Raw genomic sequence first — 18230 nt, 5'->3', positions numbered from 1 at the left:
GGATTCGATTCAATACTTACATGGTCTTGAGTGCTATGTATTTCCCATCCAGATTTTGCTGCCAGAAGAGTCAGTGCTGCAATATTGCTTTCGATTACATTTACCTAAAATACAATAACCATCATTTTTTCCTTCCCAGAAAACCCCTCAAAGTTTTGAACTTATTCACAAATGGGAATTGAATCGTATCTCTCACACTGTTCAACATAAGGCTGATTAAAAGCGACTAACTTCACTAATGGGTTAACTAAACCTCTGAAGATGCAGCCAAACAGAAATGAAAAGTAATGTATTAAAAATGAACAAGGATCCACAGTGATAGAAATGCAAGAAGAAAAACCACAGCAACCTATCTATACAGAGATTCCGATACATGCATCTTGCTCAGTAATTACAATGTCATAAACTGGACTTATAAGATCAATTTTTTGGAAATCATGTTCCTGGTTGGTGCACTATTGCAATCATTGAAAACTGCCCCACCAATCTACCTCAGTCTGCCATGCTACTTCATTCTGCCAGCTATGTCCATTCTCCTCACTCAGGTTATATCATAGCTGGACATAGCCTAAATATTTTGCATGGGGGATGCATACATTGAAGCAGTGATTCCCAAACTACAGTCCTCCATGTGTTTGGGATCAGCTACTAGAAGCCTGTTACCTTGCCAGTAATCACAGATTCCAAGGGGCTGAAGTCCAAAAACACTAGGAAGTCCACAGTTTGGGAAACACTGTGTTAAGGGCTCAAATCTAAATGACAGTAGGACAACAACTGCTAGTATTCCTCACTAAAAGCTATGTTGGCTAGGGCTGCTGAAGCCTGCAGTCAAACAACATCTGGAAGGGTACATAGTGCCCATCCCACTATAAATCTTACTTGGTTGCCTCTGTCCAAGAATTCAGGGGTGCAACTGTCTTCTTTCTTCAAGAGATCATATTTCCTGTAGGTGATATCACATGGAAAGAGGACCAGAAGAAAGCTAAGGAAATCACCAAACTTCTTTTTAACATAAATTACAAAAAGCTATAGCATTAAACTTCCAAACACATTTCAACTAAGCAGTATCTTCCTATATGTTGCCAAAGAAACTAGCAACTAAAACCAGATTCTGGCCTAGACTGGAGTGAGATGAGAGTGGAGGAAGAATCAAGATCACATCCACCAGCAGATGTCAGTGGAGGCTTTTAAAAAACTAACTGAAGAACAAGACAAGCATTTTGGGGGACAGAGATTTTGGTCCATAAAGATGGCCATCTGAGCAATCAGATCATGGCTCATATTTGAGTACTAGGGGGTCTGCCTGCTTTGGTATGTGGCATCACCCACTGCTGGAAAGTAGCCCTTAATGTGTTTGGTCAGAATCAGTTTGGCCCTTAGGCCATACAAAACTCTCCAGTGCTGCACTAAACTAACTATATATGGCATTGTAGGCTCTATCAGTTCTGCAAAAATACCTGGATTTTTGTACAACGTTTTCAAGCAGTGCAATGACATGAGATAGGCATGATAAGCCATCCGTCGGGGTGTTTTGAATGCAATTTTCCTGCTTCTTGGCAGGGGGTTGGACTGGATGGCCCATGAGGTCTCTTACAACTCTTAATTCTATGAAAGATGGCATAGATTTAGGGAAAAGCTATAATAGAGATAGGACATTAAGCCAGGGGAAAGAACTGAATAGAGCGTCGTGGAGCGATCAGTGTTGAAATAGTTCAGGAGTTGTCGGATTCAATTATGTATGTAATAAGCTTCCATCAGTTTATTCTTTTTGCAATTATGTCTGGCTATTTCTGTTATGTTTTGATACACCTACAACTACAGTGCACCTACAGTGTCAAATTAATGCAGTCTGATCCCTTTAACTGCCATGGTTCAATGCATCCTGGGTGATGTAATTTGGTGGTTGTTGAATCCTGGGTGTTGTAATTTGATGAGGCACCATCACTCTTTGGCAGAGAAAGGCTAAAGACCTTGAACATTCACAACTCCCATGATTCCATAGCCTTGAGCCATGGAAGTTAAAGAGGTGTCACGCTGCATTAATTCGACAGTGTAGATGCACACATAGAATCTGGTCACAGAAAAACAATCCACTAGTATATAAATGGCAAATAGAGGGAGAAAACGTGGAGGCAGTGACAGACTTTATATTTCTAGGCGTGAAGATCACTGCAGATGCAAACTGCAGCCAGGAAATCAGAAGACGTTTACTTCTTGGGAGGAGAGCAATGGCCAACCTCAAAAAAATACTGAAGAGCAGAGACATCACACTGGCAATGAAGGCCCGCATAGTTAAAGCAATGGTATTCCCCATAGTAACCTATGGTTGCGAGAGCTGGACCATAAGGAAGGCTGAGCGAAGGAAGATAGATGCTTTTGAACTTTGGTGTTGGAGGAAAATCCTGAGAGTGCCTTGAACCTCAAGAAGATCCAACCAGTCCATCCTCCAGGAAATAATGCCTGGCTGATCACTGGAAGGAAGGATATTAGAGGCAAAGATGAAATACTTTGGCCACATCATGAGAAGACAGAAAAGCTTGGAAAAGATCATGACGCTGGGGAAAATGGAAGAAAAAAGGAAGAGAGGCCGACCAAGGACGTGATGGATGGATGGTATCCTTGAAGTGACTGGCTTGACCTTGAAGGAATTGGGGACAGCAACAGCCGACAGGAAGCTCCGGCGTGGACTGGTCCATGAGGTCACGAAGAGTGCATGAATGAAGAAGAGTCTATATAGGGATCACCTTGAGGCTGAAGTATGCAATCTAGGGGGGATCTTGAGGGGAAAGGTGGCAAGGGTAGTGACATTCGACCAAAGTTTTGGATCTGCAGGGCCAGCCTGGAGGGAGGATGTGACACAGGTAATAGTGGAGAGAAATGCAAAAATATAGCACCTGTTTCCTGTTTCAACACTGTGGAGTACGAAAGTCTTCACTTACAGGCAAGAGGGTGGTCATCCTAATCAAACATCAACTTATTCTAGAATTCTTAATAAGCAGCAAGAAATCTCAGGTTGTTTGTGGGAAAGATAAAAGATACTGTCTAACTAAAGTCTAATATCACACTGGTGCATATATAGCACATGAGGATTGTATCGTAAGGCAAGTATTTTCACAAATTAAACATAATCAGCACTACATAACTTGAAAAATAACATCACTTGTACTGATAGTGGTAATTTAAATACCTTCATGTTTCAGGATTATTAATACCTGGTTAATCTGATTTTCTTGCGTGCAATAGCTCCATGGAATCTCCTTACAGCATCCTTCACAAGAGAAAAGTAAAGGAAAAAAGAGCAGTTATAATTTATATATTTTAATGACTCTGCCCAAATTAAACAAATGGATGCTTCATTTATCTAAATCTCAGAGTATACTGACAGGCTGTATATGCCACATTTTCAAGACTATAATGCAAACTTTATGTGGATAAAACTGGTCCATTAAATAAAACATGTCAATTTACTACAAAGCAATCTGAAAGGCTCAACTTTCATCTGTCTTAGAATCAGATAGTAGTTATTATAAGATCTTTCACCTGGGAATGATACAGTGTGTGGGTATGTTGCTTTAAGTCACTTGTTGACTTATGGCAACCCCATACATTTCAATATGTTTTCTTAGGCAATTAATACTCAGAGGTAGCTTTGTAAGTGCCTTCCTCTGAAATTTAGCTTGCAGCACCTGATTATCATTAGCAATCTCCCACCCAAATAGTAACCAGGGCGGATCCTACTTAGCTTCCAAGATAAGGCAAGATCTGGTGCCTTTGGGATATTTTGGCCAACAAGTGATTCACAGGTATAACTTAAATAATCATCTTCCAGGTAAAATATCAATATCAAACATCTTAGAATCAGAAAAATGCGATGTTCAAGAAATTGCCTCTGTTTAAAGAGCCACTTCCATGGCATTCGACCTAACCAAATAATGTGACAATCCTTTATCTACAACTGTTTTCACTTTATTCAAAAGAGCTCACCTTTGTTGTAGGTCTTACTCTGGGGACAACGAGAGGTTCTCCATGTTTGTTTAAAATATTAAAAATTAGAAAGGCACTGTTGATATGCCGTGCTTGCCCCTTGCCCCATTCCTCACAGTTGTAGGCTTCAACGCGGACTCCAACCTCAATACTGAAAGAAAATCATTCAGTGAATTTAGCAGCCACAGTTAGACACCTCCAGCAGGGCATTATAAATGGGAAAGCAAAAATGGAAACTATGTTTTGGACTCTAACTCCTTTAATTCCCAGCCAGGCTGTGGTTTCCAGGAACCTCTGGTTCAATAAAGCTATACTATAAGCTCTTTGGAAAACAAATGCTATAAGCAAAGGTTGACATAACTTGAAGAGAAGACTGAGGACATGATAGTATCCTTCAAACACCTGAAAACTTGCAACACATATATTAATGCAAATGTGTCTAAAGGGCAGGACTAGAACCAATTGCCTTGAAATTACAGGAAGATAAACTTCTTTGGCTATTAAGGGAGGCTCTTGGTACAAAGTTTCAACACTAAAGCTAAATATCTAAAGGAACAGTGGACTTCCTATTACTGGAAGTCTTTAAAAAAAAATCCAGACAGGCATCAGGTAAGCATGGTTTAGCTCAGAATCTTTTGCACTGAGCAAATTGTTGGTCTAGAGCAGTGGTTCTCAACCTGTGGGTCCCCAGATGTTTTGGCCTTCAACTCCCAGAAATCCTAGCAGCTGGGAACCTGGCTGGGATTTCTGGGAGTAGTAGGCCAAAAGACCTGGGGACCCACAGGTTGAAAACCACCGGTCTTGAAGCCTGTCTCCTTTGTATGATTTTTATCAAAATGTTAAACACAAAAGTTATAACTACTGTATATGTTACATTGCATTTTAATTGGCAAGCCACATAGAGTCTTGGTTTTGGGGAAATATAGGTGTTAAGAAAATTAACCAATATCACTACCTGTAATAACAAGCACTTTGGAAAAAGTAATTCTATGTACTATTGCTTGAGGCGGGAGGGTTTGTATGACTGAATTCAGGGACTTGTTCATAGTAAATCTGTGTGATGTTTTCACTGCAGATACAAGACATCCATTTGTTTTCATTGTGGTTATTTGCCACCAAATCGACTTGGACTTAATGAAAGACCCCAAAGATCACTTGTCATCAACAGCCCTGATGAAATCTTGCAAACTCAGGGCTGTGGCTTCCTTGAATGAATCAATCCACTTTTCAGTCTCCCTCTTTTCCTACTGCCTTCCACTTTACCAAGCACTATCCTCCTTTCTGGCAATTATATTGTCTCATGATATGTCCAAAGTACAACACCCTCATTTTAGTAGCTTAAATTGTGCTACAGGTTTTAAAATGAACTTATATAATTAAAGCAGAACACTGATATGATAGCCAATGATAATATACATGAAAAATAGTATGTGCAGATCAGAGATTATAATCTATAGTACTATATTTAAGAATAGCAGTAATCTGAATAGGATGTTTTAATGCATAACAGTTTTATTGTTTTAAAACATATTTTCATTTGTATATTGTTACTGCAATTTGTTAAAGAAAAAACATAGTTTTAAAATCAAAGTAATTTTAGGCAATGCTACACAGTTTGTTACATAGGAAGGGAATCTTACCTTTTCTCAAAAGTATTGTTAACTATAGCATTAAACACTAGCCGGTCACCAACAGTTGAAGGTCCACGAAATTTAAACATATCTACGGATTTCAGAGTTGGATGCATATGACACAGGCGACTGAATCAAAATAGGAATAAAGGAAAACAAAATAAAATGTGTATCAGTTTTTCTTTGTACATATTAATGAATAGCAAAATCTCTACGAACAGGAAAAATTCAAATCTAATTCAAATTGTATCCAATTCTGATTTCAATAAAAAATTGTGAGGTTAAAATGGCACATTTTAGAAATCCAACAAAAATCCAGGTTTGGTTTCTGGCTTTAGTGGTATGTCTTTCCCTTTTTATCCCTGGCTGGACACAACACAGCTAGCAGCCAGGCAATTGGGCTGAATGGCCTCTTGGTGGGTAGCCAAGAAGGATTCAAGCATCACCTAGCCATCCTGCTTTTGCCACCACCCCTCGCTCCCTTGAATATGGCACTCACATGATGGAGTAGTTTTGCCTTTTATTGACTTTAGTAACTGTGGTCCTTGTCATAAATTGGGGATCTGAAATTCTGATATGAGATTGTGTTCATCTGAGGAGGGAGATGAGGCCCACATTCATGTTTCTCTGCATTATTTATTGTTGTTCTTGTTATTTATACCTCGCTTTTTCTCTGCTAAAGGAGACTCAAAGTGGCTTGACGATAAAGGTACCAAGGAGCATGCTCTGCATGGGGAGATACAAAAAGCGGATGCCTTTGTTCATTATTATTCTGCAATTTCCCAGCAGGCAGCCTCATGTAGAGTCAGCACTCAGCATCCAGTTGTTCAGTGGATCTATAATTGCCCCATGATGTACCAATGCATGAACAATTCTTCCTAACAAAATTGTGGTCATCCTAACTTCAATAAAATGCGAGTTTATGATGTTTGCTACTCTGTCCAAAACCTTTCCCTTACCACCTGGCAAATGTATTGTTTAGATCTAATGTGGTTTCTACTCACAAATGATACAGCTATTTTAAAAACTTTTATTACTTCCCCATTTTTCAAAAGTAAAATTTGCCTTTTATCTAGTTTAAAAAATAGACATCTGAATACAATCAGCAATTTGCTGATCCATGGTGCAAAGCACATTCTTCTCTTGTCCCCTGTTGTCACCTGAACACCCACAAAAAGGCAGGAAGCACCATCACAAACTAGTGCTTGAAAGACACAATACTATTCTCCATTTCATGGAGGCATACCTCTTTACCTATACAAGCAATTATTTAAAAGTTATGGTTGCGCCACAAAAAGGTGAAGTGACCCTTCATTGTAAATGTTTGTAATGTAATTATTCCTTTGTAATGTAATTATTCCTTCATTATGGGAGAGGCATTAATTACAGGGAAGTAATCGTTTTAACTAATTATTTCCTTGCATTGCACACACAACATACATTTACTATATTTTTTAAACACAACTTGCATTACTAGACTAAAGTGGAATGCAACTATGGACAATGAGAAACAATGCTATTCAGTTCATATCTGAATTTGACATCAGCCCTTCTGGAGTCCCTTGGTTGGGCTCCTATGAAATCTTCTGCTCAATGAGTGAAGAAGAGGATGTGGGAAATTGCACTTTAAATGTGAAGTTAATAGCCAGAATCCTGTATGTGGATGACTCTGTCATAGACAGTGGTGACGGGGATGAAAAGGCCACAGCACAGAGACCATGAAGGAAGTAAGAGACTGGAAAAGACTTAATAAATGTTTGCAGATTTCGTCTGGCTTCTCTTACAATCATTGTTATGACCCTGAAAAAAAGTGCAGCCATTAGTGTAGTATGTCTACATGATTTTGGGCACTAGCATCTACTTAACCATATGGTACTATGTAAACAAAGAAATATCTATTTTTTAAAATACCCGCAAACTGCATTCCTTGATATGCGAGAAATCCACTACATTCTCCAGGAAAGTTATTTTAATATTATGTATCTTCTTTTTAAAAATGATACAAACTAGTGCAACCTTTTACTATAGTCAAGTGGTGCTGTTGCAAGTATAAAATTTATCTCTAACCTTTGTTTAGCTCTTAAGACGTTACACTGTTTTGGACTAGTATTTATCCTCAGCTTTAACTCAATTACCCTTTATGATGTACCAGAATTGTTAACCGTGCACAATTATCTGTTTCTAATTAATTGAATTGTGCATCTTTATAATGCATTCAAATTACTCTGGTTTTTTCATTAGGAATAATTTGCTCCTCCTATTTAAATTGCTAAATATCTCATTTGCAATACTTACAATAAAGACACAAGCAGATTAATGTCAAGAATGGAGATGAGAATGAAGAAGATGAAGTTTGGAATCTTTTTGTTTAACTATCGTGGTTGATTTCCAAATAGATACCATTTTATTGGAAAGGTTAAACCTTCCATCCTTTTATAGATGGTATAATATACTTGGAATTAAAAAACAGGTCTTGTTGTAGTGTGTTTCTGCTGAGTCCAACAAGGCTTCTTCATTAGTATAAGAATATTTAAACTTTTAGAAAAGATCATTTAAATTTTGGAGAAAGCTTTCAGTTTGTTCTCTGAGTGCCACTTTAAAATAATCTCATTCTTATTCCTTGTAAGTCTGTGGCCATAGCAACTCTAACTGGCACCTTCAAAGGTCAAATCTAATTGTGTGTTGTCTTACAAAATCTTTGCGGCAAGGTCAGTTACTTGTCAAGCAGAATGGGCAGGTCTCAGTCACCATTCCCCACTGCTTGAACCAATAAAGGATATATTTGCAAATTGATGTGCTGTTATTTTTTTACCAGTAGGTCTGACAACCCCTGCACCACATTTTGGTGGGAACGGGACATTTAAACATCTAAATATATGAAATGTATGCTTACACATAAATGCTATCACTCAGGTCATAACTGTGTAAAACCTTTGACAGATTTGCACTTTTAATAAAATGAGCTGTTTGTCTTGCAACAAAGCAAACCCAGTTATTATTGGTATAACTTCAGGTTACAAATCAAAGCTACATGAATAATGAATGGGAATGACACATCCAGCATTCTAGCAATGAATCAGGTCCACTGGTGTGTGAAGGGAATTCTAATAGAAATGCATGTCTCACACACACAAAGAGAGAGATCTACATGTACCAAGCAACAGGGGGATGATGGATTTCTCTGCATGATTAGATGAACATTAAAGAAATAGACAAAAAGGGAAAGGCTTGCATTACGCACTAGACTTGTCCACTAATATCTGTCAGAAAAAAATATATGGTTAAATCTTCTTCTTCAGAAAGAAAGAAAGACAATACCTTGCTGAAATAGCAGCTACTGTTTCCATCCAAGTCATAATTTGGCCACCAAATGTATTTCCTTGATGATTGGCATGAGGAGGTAAGACAAGTTCAGTGCTCTGCACATGAGTAAGATCTGTGGAAAGCACATTTTCCTCTTGATCGGACATTTGACCTAAAATGTATAAATTAAGTAGCTAAAGGAAATGCAAAACAGTATTTGCCAAGTTGCAAATCTTGATTTCATGTTTTAGAATAAGGTAAAGGTTTTCCCCTGACATTAAGTCTAGTCGTGTCCGACTCTGCGGTTGGTGCTCATCTCCATTTCTAAGCTGAAGAGATGGCGTTATCCATAGACGCCTTGAAGGTAATGTGGCCAGCATGACTGCATGGAGTGCCTTTACCTTCCCACCGAAGTGGTACCTATTGATCTACTCACATTTGCATGTTTTTTATCTGCTAGGTTGGTAGAAGCTGGGACTAATAGCAGGAGTTCACCCTGCTCCCCGGATTTGAACCGTCAACCTTTCAGTCAGCAAGTTCACAAGCTCAGCAGTTTAACCCACTGTACCATCGAGGCTCCTCTTTTAGAATATTTGTTCTCAAATCAATACACCTAATATAGATGAGTGCTTGTGAGGTCTTTACTCAGGAAGAAAAGCCCTTAAATGCTATGTTATGTTTAGAAGAGCACAAGACAGTTTAAATAAGGAAGTAATTGGTGATTCCTACACATGAATTAGAATTATAGTTGTGTTTATTTACTTCAAAGTAAAACTTTTAACTGCAGGTCCATCCAAGGTTCCTATTTCAGTAGTAGAAGGAGAGAGCTATCTCCAATGAAAGAGATCATTATCAGAAAGTTAGGACAATGAGATTTCGTAGAGGCTGACCATTACAGTCTGTCACATGACATGCATGAACTGCTTGGCTTTTGCCCCAGTTAGATCTATTTTACAATCTCAGTGTTGCAGTTTGGATGCTTCTGACTGCTTTGTACTTTGAACTTGCTTATCAAGTTGTAGAATTTATATTTAGAAGACAAATTCCACCTTATGACTCTTCATGAACTTTATACATACAGGCAGTTCCAACAAGATAGGTTATGTAGGTTTGTTTGTAAGTTGAATTTGTTTGTAAATCAGAACAGGTACATTTTTGAAGTGTAACTCCAGCCATATGTGTGTGTGTGTGTGTGTGTATGAACCTCCAGTGGCACAGCGGGTTAAACTACTGAGCTGCTGAATTTGCTGACTGAAAGGTTGGCGGTTAGAATCCGGGAAGCGGGGTAAATTCCTGCTGTTAGCCCCACCTTCTCCCAACCTAGCAGTTTGAAAACATGCAAATGTGAATAGATCAATAGGTACTACTCCAGCGGGAAGGTAACAGTGCTCCATGCAGTCATGCCAGCCACATGACCTTGGAGGTGTCTATGGATAGTGCCGCTTCTTCAGTTTAGAAATGGAAATGAGCACCAATCTCCAAAGTCAGACAAGACTAGACTTAATGTTAGGGGAAAACCTTTACCTTTACCTTTAACTATAATCCAGTTCAAAGCAGATAATTTGGATTTTATATGACAGTGTAGAAGGGGCCATAGTTCAGCATTCAAACCACTACACCACATTGGCTCAGTATGTAATGAGTAATAATAACCACTGCTGAAGAGTTTTATATATATATTCGCTTTGGATAGCATAGGGAAGGGTTAACACCCCTGTGGTATTTGTTTTGCTGTCTGTCAGACGGTTTCACCTCATTTTCTGTCCTGTGATAACTAAAATTTGAATAATTTGGCTTGCTGTAAAAACAAGGATTGGAGATAAAGCTTCAGTGGAGACACCTTTTCCCCATGATAACTCTTTGCAGGAGTGAATTTCCTTTCTGAGAGCCAGATTTCTCTCCCTTCCTCTCTCTCCACTTGGTGACTCAGAGGCAGCAGCCCTTCCCTCCTTGGAGGTCTGCCCAAAAGCAAACCCTTGAAGGGGGCACCTGGGAGCGGAGGAGAGGGAGAGAAGGTTTTGTAACTCAGAGACTGCCTGTATTCAGTGTATTCAGTGAAAAGCTATCTTAATACCAACCGATTCCATCCTTCTTGCTATATACCCTGTTAAGAATGACCAATATATTTTAAAAGAGAGGAACAGAGAGCACATGAGCATCTTTCAGTGTCATAACATGCCTTGTGCAATGAACCAATGCCAATTTCCTAAGCTGAAAATGAGATATTATACTATCAGTCTTGATTTCAGCTACTGCAAACACATACACACACACACACACACACACACACACACACACACACACACACACACACTGCAAAACCTAGGAATATGTTCAGGAGCTATTTTCAAATTTTGAGGGTTATGATTTTAAAACATTTCCCATGTGGATAGCTTAGATTTATAGGGGAAAATGTATAAAACTCTGTTGGCCCACAAAAATAACTAATTAATATGTTTTTGCCAAGGTGTTTAATTTGATTTTTTTAACTGTCTGTTTTAATGTTTTGTGATTGCACATGGCATTGAATGTTTGCCATTTTTTGCCTTTGGAATAATAATAATCATCATCACCATCATCATCATCTTTATTTATAACCCACCCTCTCTCCCTTTTGGACTCGGTGCACCTTCCAAAAATATAACAGAAATGGCAAACATTCGATGCCATGTGAAATAAACAGCAATCAAAAGGAAACCAAAAACAAACAACTGCTCTGAGTCCCTTCAGGGAAAGGGGTGAGTTAAAAATAAAGTTGTTTATTATTGTTGTTGTTGTTTGTTGTTGTTATTACATAATATATTTGTCCATTCACAGAGGAGACAGAAAAGGTCTACTCAACTCTTGCAAAAGTAACTTTCCTTAGAGCACAAAACTGTGTTAAGCAGCCTTGTCCTGTATTGGGAGTGAGAAATAAAGTAAATAAACAAATTAAATAAATAAAGGCCTATGTGTCAATGTGGACACAAGTCCGATTCTCTGGTTTATACTGCCCATGTAGATGTGCTCAGAAACAGATGGAGAAAGAGATGTACCAAAGGAACATTGGGAAGTAACTACAGACCAGAAAGGACCCTGCTTGAAGCTACAAAGCACCCTAAGATTCCTAAAGTAACTGAGCTGGGCAGTGTTGTCCTTGAAACTCCTCATTTCTTAGGGGAGTGAGGTAGGTGCATGAATGTGTTTTCTTTACCACCATCTATACCACACTCCTTCAGCAGGTTGTTCAGGACATCTCCATGAGCCAGTCGGATCTTCCTTCTTTCAGCAGCCAGAGTGTGCTCTATGAAATCTTGTGCAGTGAGAAGGCGTACTGGTTTTAAGTCAACCTAAACATGATGTTAAAAATTAATTATCAAGCAAGAGATGCAATTCTGTTTTGAACCTATAAAACTAGAGTAACATCTAGAATGTATTTTGCAATTTTTTGTGACGCTAAATTCATGCCATATAGAAAGAACTGTTTGCCAACATATATTTTTCACATTTTACAGATTTTCTGAATGTTGCTGTCTTTTAAATGTGCAAAAAGAAAAAAAAGGAAGCTGGCTTCTCTTTTTAAACAACTTTTTTTCTTAGAAAACAAGACTTGAAACATAAGTTTGTTATAGGCTGAACATGGTAACACTATTGCAATTACAATGAACTTGTGTCGAATTGTTACAGCAAAGGTCTTTGCTGAATTTTCAATTATATTGTTTTACTATATATGATGGGACCTGAGGGAAGCTTCCCACAGGATGGTAAAACAGCAAACATCTGGGTATCCCCTGGGCAACGTTTTTGCCGATGGCCAATTCTCTCACACCAGAAGCGACTTGCAATTTTTCAAGTTGCTCCTAACATTAATAAAAAAAACCATATATGATACAGAAAGAATAGACTTTTCACCTTAAAAACTACAAATCTGTACTGTGTGTGTCTGTGTGTGTGTGTGTGTGGGTGGGGTGGGGGGGGACAATCACTTTTCTGGGCTACAATTCCCAGAATCGCCTATTAGCATGACCATTTAAGAGTGTTCTGCAATCTTTATACAAATTGCATATAAATGAACTCATTTTGCAGCCCTGCCTACAATTTCCCTAAACTAAGTACACTGGCTTAAATGAAGGAGGAGTTAAGTATCCAGGAAAACCAAAACAATCTATCCTCCAAAGAGTTCAGGAAGTGACTGCAAGATTAATTTCCACGTCACCTTTTCAGGAGAAAAGGCCTTTTCTAGGCCTAAAACAGTCTTAGGGGTGATACTACAATGAAACTGCCCCCTTATGACATGGTATTAGGAGGATGATAGAAGATATTGGGGTCAACAAAACCAACCAATGGGGCAAATTATCCCCATCCTGGTCTAATTCCAATCCAATAGTGGTATAGATAGCCATATTCTATTTTATCAAATCTATTCTAAGTATTAAAATGTCTTTAAAATACATTCCATCAGAAATATTCAGCATATTAGTTGTTCTGTGTTTTCTTCTACTAAATTCCACCCTTTATACCATTTGTAACAGTTAACCGATCTGAAAGTAGGAATGCAGAGGGATGATTAAAGTGCTGAACGTGGAACTGGGAGACCCAAGTTCAAATCTCTGCTTAGTCATGGAATTTAGCATATCCTCCTTTTAGCCTCTTCCTTTCTTTCATGCTTTCTTTTCTCTCTCCCGTCCTTGCGAATGACTCCCTCATTTTACTGGTGCCCTTGTAATGTATTTTGCATTGCTTCTTGCACTTTACTCCTTGCACTATCATTCTCCCTTTCCTTATATTCACTTCCTGCCCTCACCTTGTGCCTACACACAGTAGAGTCTCACTTATCCAACATAAACGGGCCGGCAGAACGTTGGATAAGTGAAAATGTTGGATAATAAGGAAGGATTAAGGAAAAGCATATTCAATGTCAAATTACATTATGATTTTACAAATTAAGCACCAAAACATCATGTTTTACAACAAATCGACAGAAAAAGCAGTTCAGTATACTGTAATGTTATGTAGTAATTACAGTATTCATGAATTTAGTGCCAAAACATCACAATGTATTGAAAACATTGGCTACAAAAACATAGACTGCTAAAAAGGCAGGCTGCGTTGAATAATACAGAATGTTGGATGAGCGAAGGTTGGATAAGCAAGACTCTACTGTACTTGCTTATTATGCTATGCTACTCACCTGCCCACTCTTCCCCTCCTCCTAACCTTTCCTCACCTGACACCATCACAATGTATCCCATCCTTGGCTCCAAACTAGATATCCTCCTTCTCCTGAAACTGTGACACCTGCATAGCACCTCAAATGTTTGAACCACGGGGGAATCCATAAATTAGGAATTGTGAAACATGGCACTTTGAGCTTTGGCAGTAGAGAACTAAAACTCCACAACCTCCTCTGTTACCTTTTTGGTATTCCCTAACAAATCTATCAGATACCATAACAAATCTATCAGATTACCATGCCCTGATTTGAATACTGGTGGGTTTTGAGGGGAAGTTCTTCCTGGGAACATATTTATGAGAGGTGTAACTAGTCTTAGTCTAACATCCTTTTACAATGTACAGTTAAGAGTTCAATGAGATGAAGATTCCACTAATCCTTCCCCACAAGGGAATACACGATTCTTATATTCAATTTGTTTTAAAATATCCCTCTACGTTGAATCTAGCTTTGCTGAATAACAGCTGGTATTTAGAAATACAATGGGAACATTAACATTACTGAAAGCGCGAAATCTACCCTGTTTCCCTGAAAATAAGGCATACCCATAAAATAAGTCATAGCAGGGTTTCAAAGCATTTGCGCAATATAAGATACCCCTAAAATAAGACATAGAGATAGCCGTGGCTATGCATAGTGATAGGCGTGGTCCTGGTTGTTCTGTGCGTGCTGCAAGATGAGGCATAATGGAAAACATAGAAAGTGAAAGTAAAAGTCTCCTCAGTGAAGTGAGGAGCAGGACATTCTGCTTTAGGTATTGTGTGTCCTCAGGGGGAAGAAGTAAAGCTGTGGCTGTCGTTTTACTCAGTACTGTGGGTCATTCTCCCACAGCACCAGCCAGTAATGGTCTGTGGGTCTCTCTCACCCCCCACAAACACTAGTAAAGCTGCTGCTCCCCAGCACTGACCAGCAACAGTCTGTGGATCTCTCTCATCCCACATAAACACCAGGGGATAGGGGGAAAGCTTCAGCAAGCAGTCTGCTACTTAGCCCAAAGAGATCATCCCATAAATACAGATTGTTGTACCATCTATCTATATCTATCTATATCTATCTATATCCATAATAAAAGTGAAAACCCGTATGTGTGTATGTGGCACGGGTGTCCACTCACAGACAGCCTCCAGCCTCCACAAATAGGCTATAGTTCCCAGTGCTAAGGAGCCGCCAAGTCACTTCTTTCCACTGACATTGCAGTTACAGCGAGTTCCATGAACATGTAGCCTGAACCCCTGCCAATGTCCTCCCCAAACACTACGGCCCACCACCCAAGAAATGTTTTCATTTGGGGACCATTTCATCCTAGATTTTGCATTGTCCTCCACCACAGGCAGGCATCCCAGGGTTCTCCATTGGTGTGGAATTTGCATGACCCCGCCTACTGCCCTTCCCTTTCAAATCTGTCTGCAGAACAAACACAGCACAACTACACTTCCTGGAGGAGTTTGGGGGATTGACTCCACATGGTGGAAGTTGTAGTTCACCCTGCATCAAGTCAGAGTACTGTGACTCCTACTGGGGAATGTAGTGGAGTTGTAGTTCACCTACACCCAGAATGCTATGAACCCAAACCATGATGGCTCTGGGCCAAACTTGCCATGCATACCTGATATGCCCTGATTTGAATACTGGTGGGTTTTGAGGGGAATTGGCCTGGACATTTTGGAGTAGTAGATACTGAGATTTATAATTCACCTGCAATTGAACCTCACCCATGATGGACCAGGACCAAACTTGGCACACAGAGCCCCCATAACCAATAGAACATATTGGACTACTTTGGGGGAAAAGGGAGTTATAGTTCACCTGCATCCAGAGAAACAGTGACCTCCAATGGACCGGGACCAAACTTCACACAGAAAAGCTTCATGAAATCTGGGAGTTGTAGTAGTTCACCCTCATCCAGAGAGCACTGCAGCCGGGCGATGACCAGCCAAAGACAGATCTGGACCACACTTGGTACACAGATCCAAAATGGTCACCTTTGAATACTGGCAAAGTTTGGGGAGGATTGACTCACGACTCTGGGATTTGTAGTTCACCCATTCCAAACTGAGAATACATAACATTCAAAGACATATACTGCCTTTCTCAAATGACCGCGGCACTGCCGGGTCCCCAAGCTAGTACTTAATAAAAATAAGACATCCCCTGAAAATAGGCCATAGTGTATCTTCTTGAAGAAAAATAAATATAAGACAGTGTCTTATTTTTGGGGAAACCTGGTAGTGTCATGCTAGCAAACTTTCTAATGCTTGTGGGCTTTCTTTTCTTCTCCCTTTCCCTCCTAGCCCACCCCACCCCCCTACACTATCTGCAAATCCTAGCTTCGATATGCACTGATGGGGTCTGAATTGATTACGAAAGGAATCTTGTTATTATGGTAGACAGCTTGATGTTCACAAATGCTGTAATTGGGGGCGGGGGCGGGGGGGACAAGCTCCAAGTTCAGTATTACTAGAAAGAACTGAAAACACAATTGCAATATCATGTATCTAGATCTGGAATAATGGGAACAGTTCTGGTTACTATATCAAAGATAGGATATTTCGAAGGTGTAAAAGGTGCAGAAAAGGATAATTGAAGCAACTCCCTCATGAAAAGAAGTTACAAGGGTCAGTTCAGTTGTAGTTTTACGAGGTTTTAAGCTTTTGTTTGTTTGTTAAAGAATGATGGTGCTTCACCAAAATACAAAGCAAATGATTCTATAGCATTGAGACATTGCAGTTAAAGTGGTGTCAAACTGCATTAATTCTACAATGTAGATACACCCTTAGATGGCTTTAATAGTAGAATACATAAGTTCATAGAGGACAAGGCTACTAATGGTAATCAAGATAGCTATGTGTCACCCCCAATATCAGAAGTAGTATGCCTTTATTTATCAATTACTAATAAGTACAAAATGAGAATGTGCAGCTGAACTTGTGTCCTTTTGATGAACTTCTCTTTTGGACAATTGGTTGGCCACAGTATAAAGAAGAATGTTAGATTCAATAGTCCTTCCATCTGATCAAAATGGCTCTTGCATTGTTATGGTTCTCCAATCCTTCAAAGTCTACTTTGAGGGGCTTCAGATCAAAGGGAAAACATAACCCTTCTTGTTCTACTGGTGGAAGGCATTTCATTGACCAGAGAATTTAATTGGCTATAATTAGTAATTTGAGATAAAGGGGACATGGATGTGTGGTATTCATTTGCAGGACAGAACTGACAGTTCTATATTGTTATTTCTATTTTGAAAGAAAGTATAAAAGTGAACCTCTTAACCAAGATGCAATGCTAATAATTACTTGCACATAAATGTGGTGTTAATAAAATAGTTAAAATAAAGAAATATATTACCTTTTCATTACAGCCTGGTCTTGCCACATATGTAGAGAAAGCCACGCTAATCAGTTTCTGAACATCAGTAAGGGGATCCTGCAAGGTAACTTTTACACCAACCTATGTATAGATAATAACAGCACCTTTGAACTCCAGCTAGTTTCATCACTCAAAAACAAGTTTATCGAATGATAGCACCTCTTCTATTCAAGCAGGTCTAAGGTATATTCTGGGATTCTGTCTGAAATGTGTTTCTATGTCTAGCATAGCACCAATTTCTCCAATGTACTGTTGATAATAAGGAATCACATTCCTCTTTCAGTGGACATGATATTGTGCTCCTTGCTAAAACTGCTGCTCAGCAACGTTGAAACTGACTAGCCTTAAGGCAAAAGGCACAAAAGCAGCTTCACAATTTCACCAGTGGAAAGATGATTCACATTTTGCCTTCACACTTGCCAAGATACTGCTTTGAGATTTTGGATGCCAACTACACTACCGTTTCCCTCTTTTCAAGGGATTTCTTCAATTCATTGCTAAAATTCACAAGTATTTTAAAAAGTGATTTGCAACAGCAAGTCTATCCCAACCTATAGCATGCAGACTGGATGTTTTATAACTGTATCAGACCATGTGGTTTCAAATCACATGAAAAAGCCATATTTTCCATCAACTGTCTAGAAAAATCTGCATGTATTTCTGGGCTTTTACATTATTGTGTGGGCTCGATCCTCTTAAAAACTCAGTGGACAAAATATGTTGATCATATAGAA

The 18230-nt window shown here is 39.1% G+C and overlaps 1 protein-coding gene across 5 annotated transcripts in view; it reads right to left on the bottom strand.

Annotated features, from left to right (window-relative positions):
• The window catches only part of acot12 (acyl-CoA thioesterase 12), a 41808-nt gene that overhangs the window by 7050 nt on the left and 16528 nt on the right, over positions 1-18230 (bottom strand). For all 5 annotated transcript variants that reach the window (XM_062972287.1, XM_062972289.1, XM_008102993.3 and 2 more), the window contains exons 4-11: positions 17476-17577; positions 12112-12247; positions 8934-9090; positions 5625-5744; positions 3985-4135; positions 3213-3268; positions 880-943; positions 21-104 (exon numbers count right to left, since the gene is read on the bottom strand). In XM_062972287.1, coding sequence (XP_062828357.1) covers positions 21-104; positions 880-943; positions 3213-3268; positions 3985-4135; positions 5625-5744; positions 8934-9090; positions 12112-12247; positions 17476-17577 — 870 coding nt within the window. The remainder of the gene's footprint in view (positions 1-20; positions 105-879; positions 944-3212; positions 3269-3984; positions 4136-5624; positions 5745-8933; positions 9091-12111; positions 12248-17475; positions 17578-18230) is intronic.

Source organism: Anolis carolinensis, chromosome 2, assembly GCF_035594765.1.
Source record: "Anolis carolinensis isolate JA03-04 chromosome 2, rAnoCar3.1.pri, whole genome shotgun sequence".
Taxonomy (NCBI): domain Eukaryota; kingdom Metazoa; phylum Chordata; class Lepidosauria; order Squamata; family Dactyloidae; genus Anolis; species Anolis carolinensis.
The sequence above is the reverse complement of the archived record's forward strand: the minus strand, read 5'-3'. Positions and strand labels throughout refer to the sequence as shown.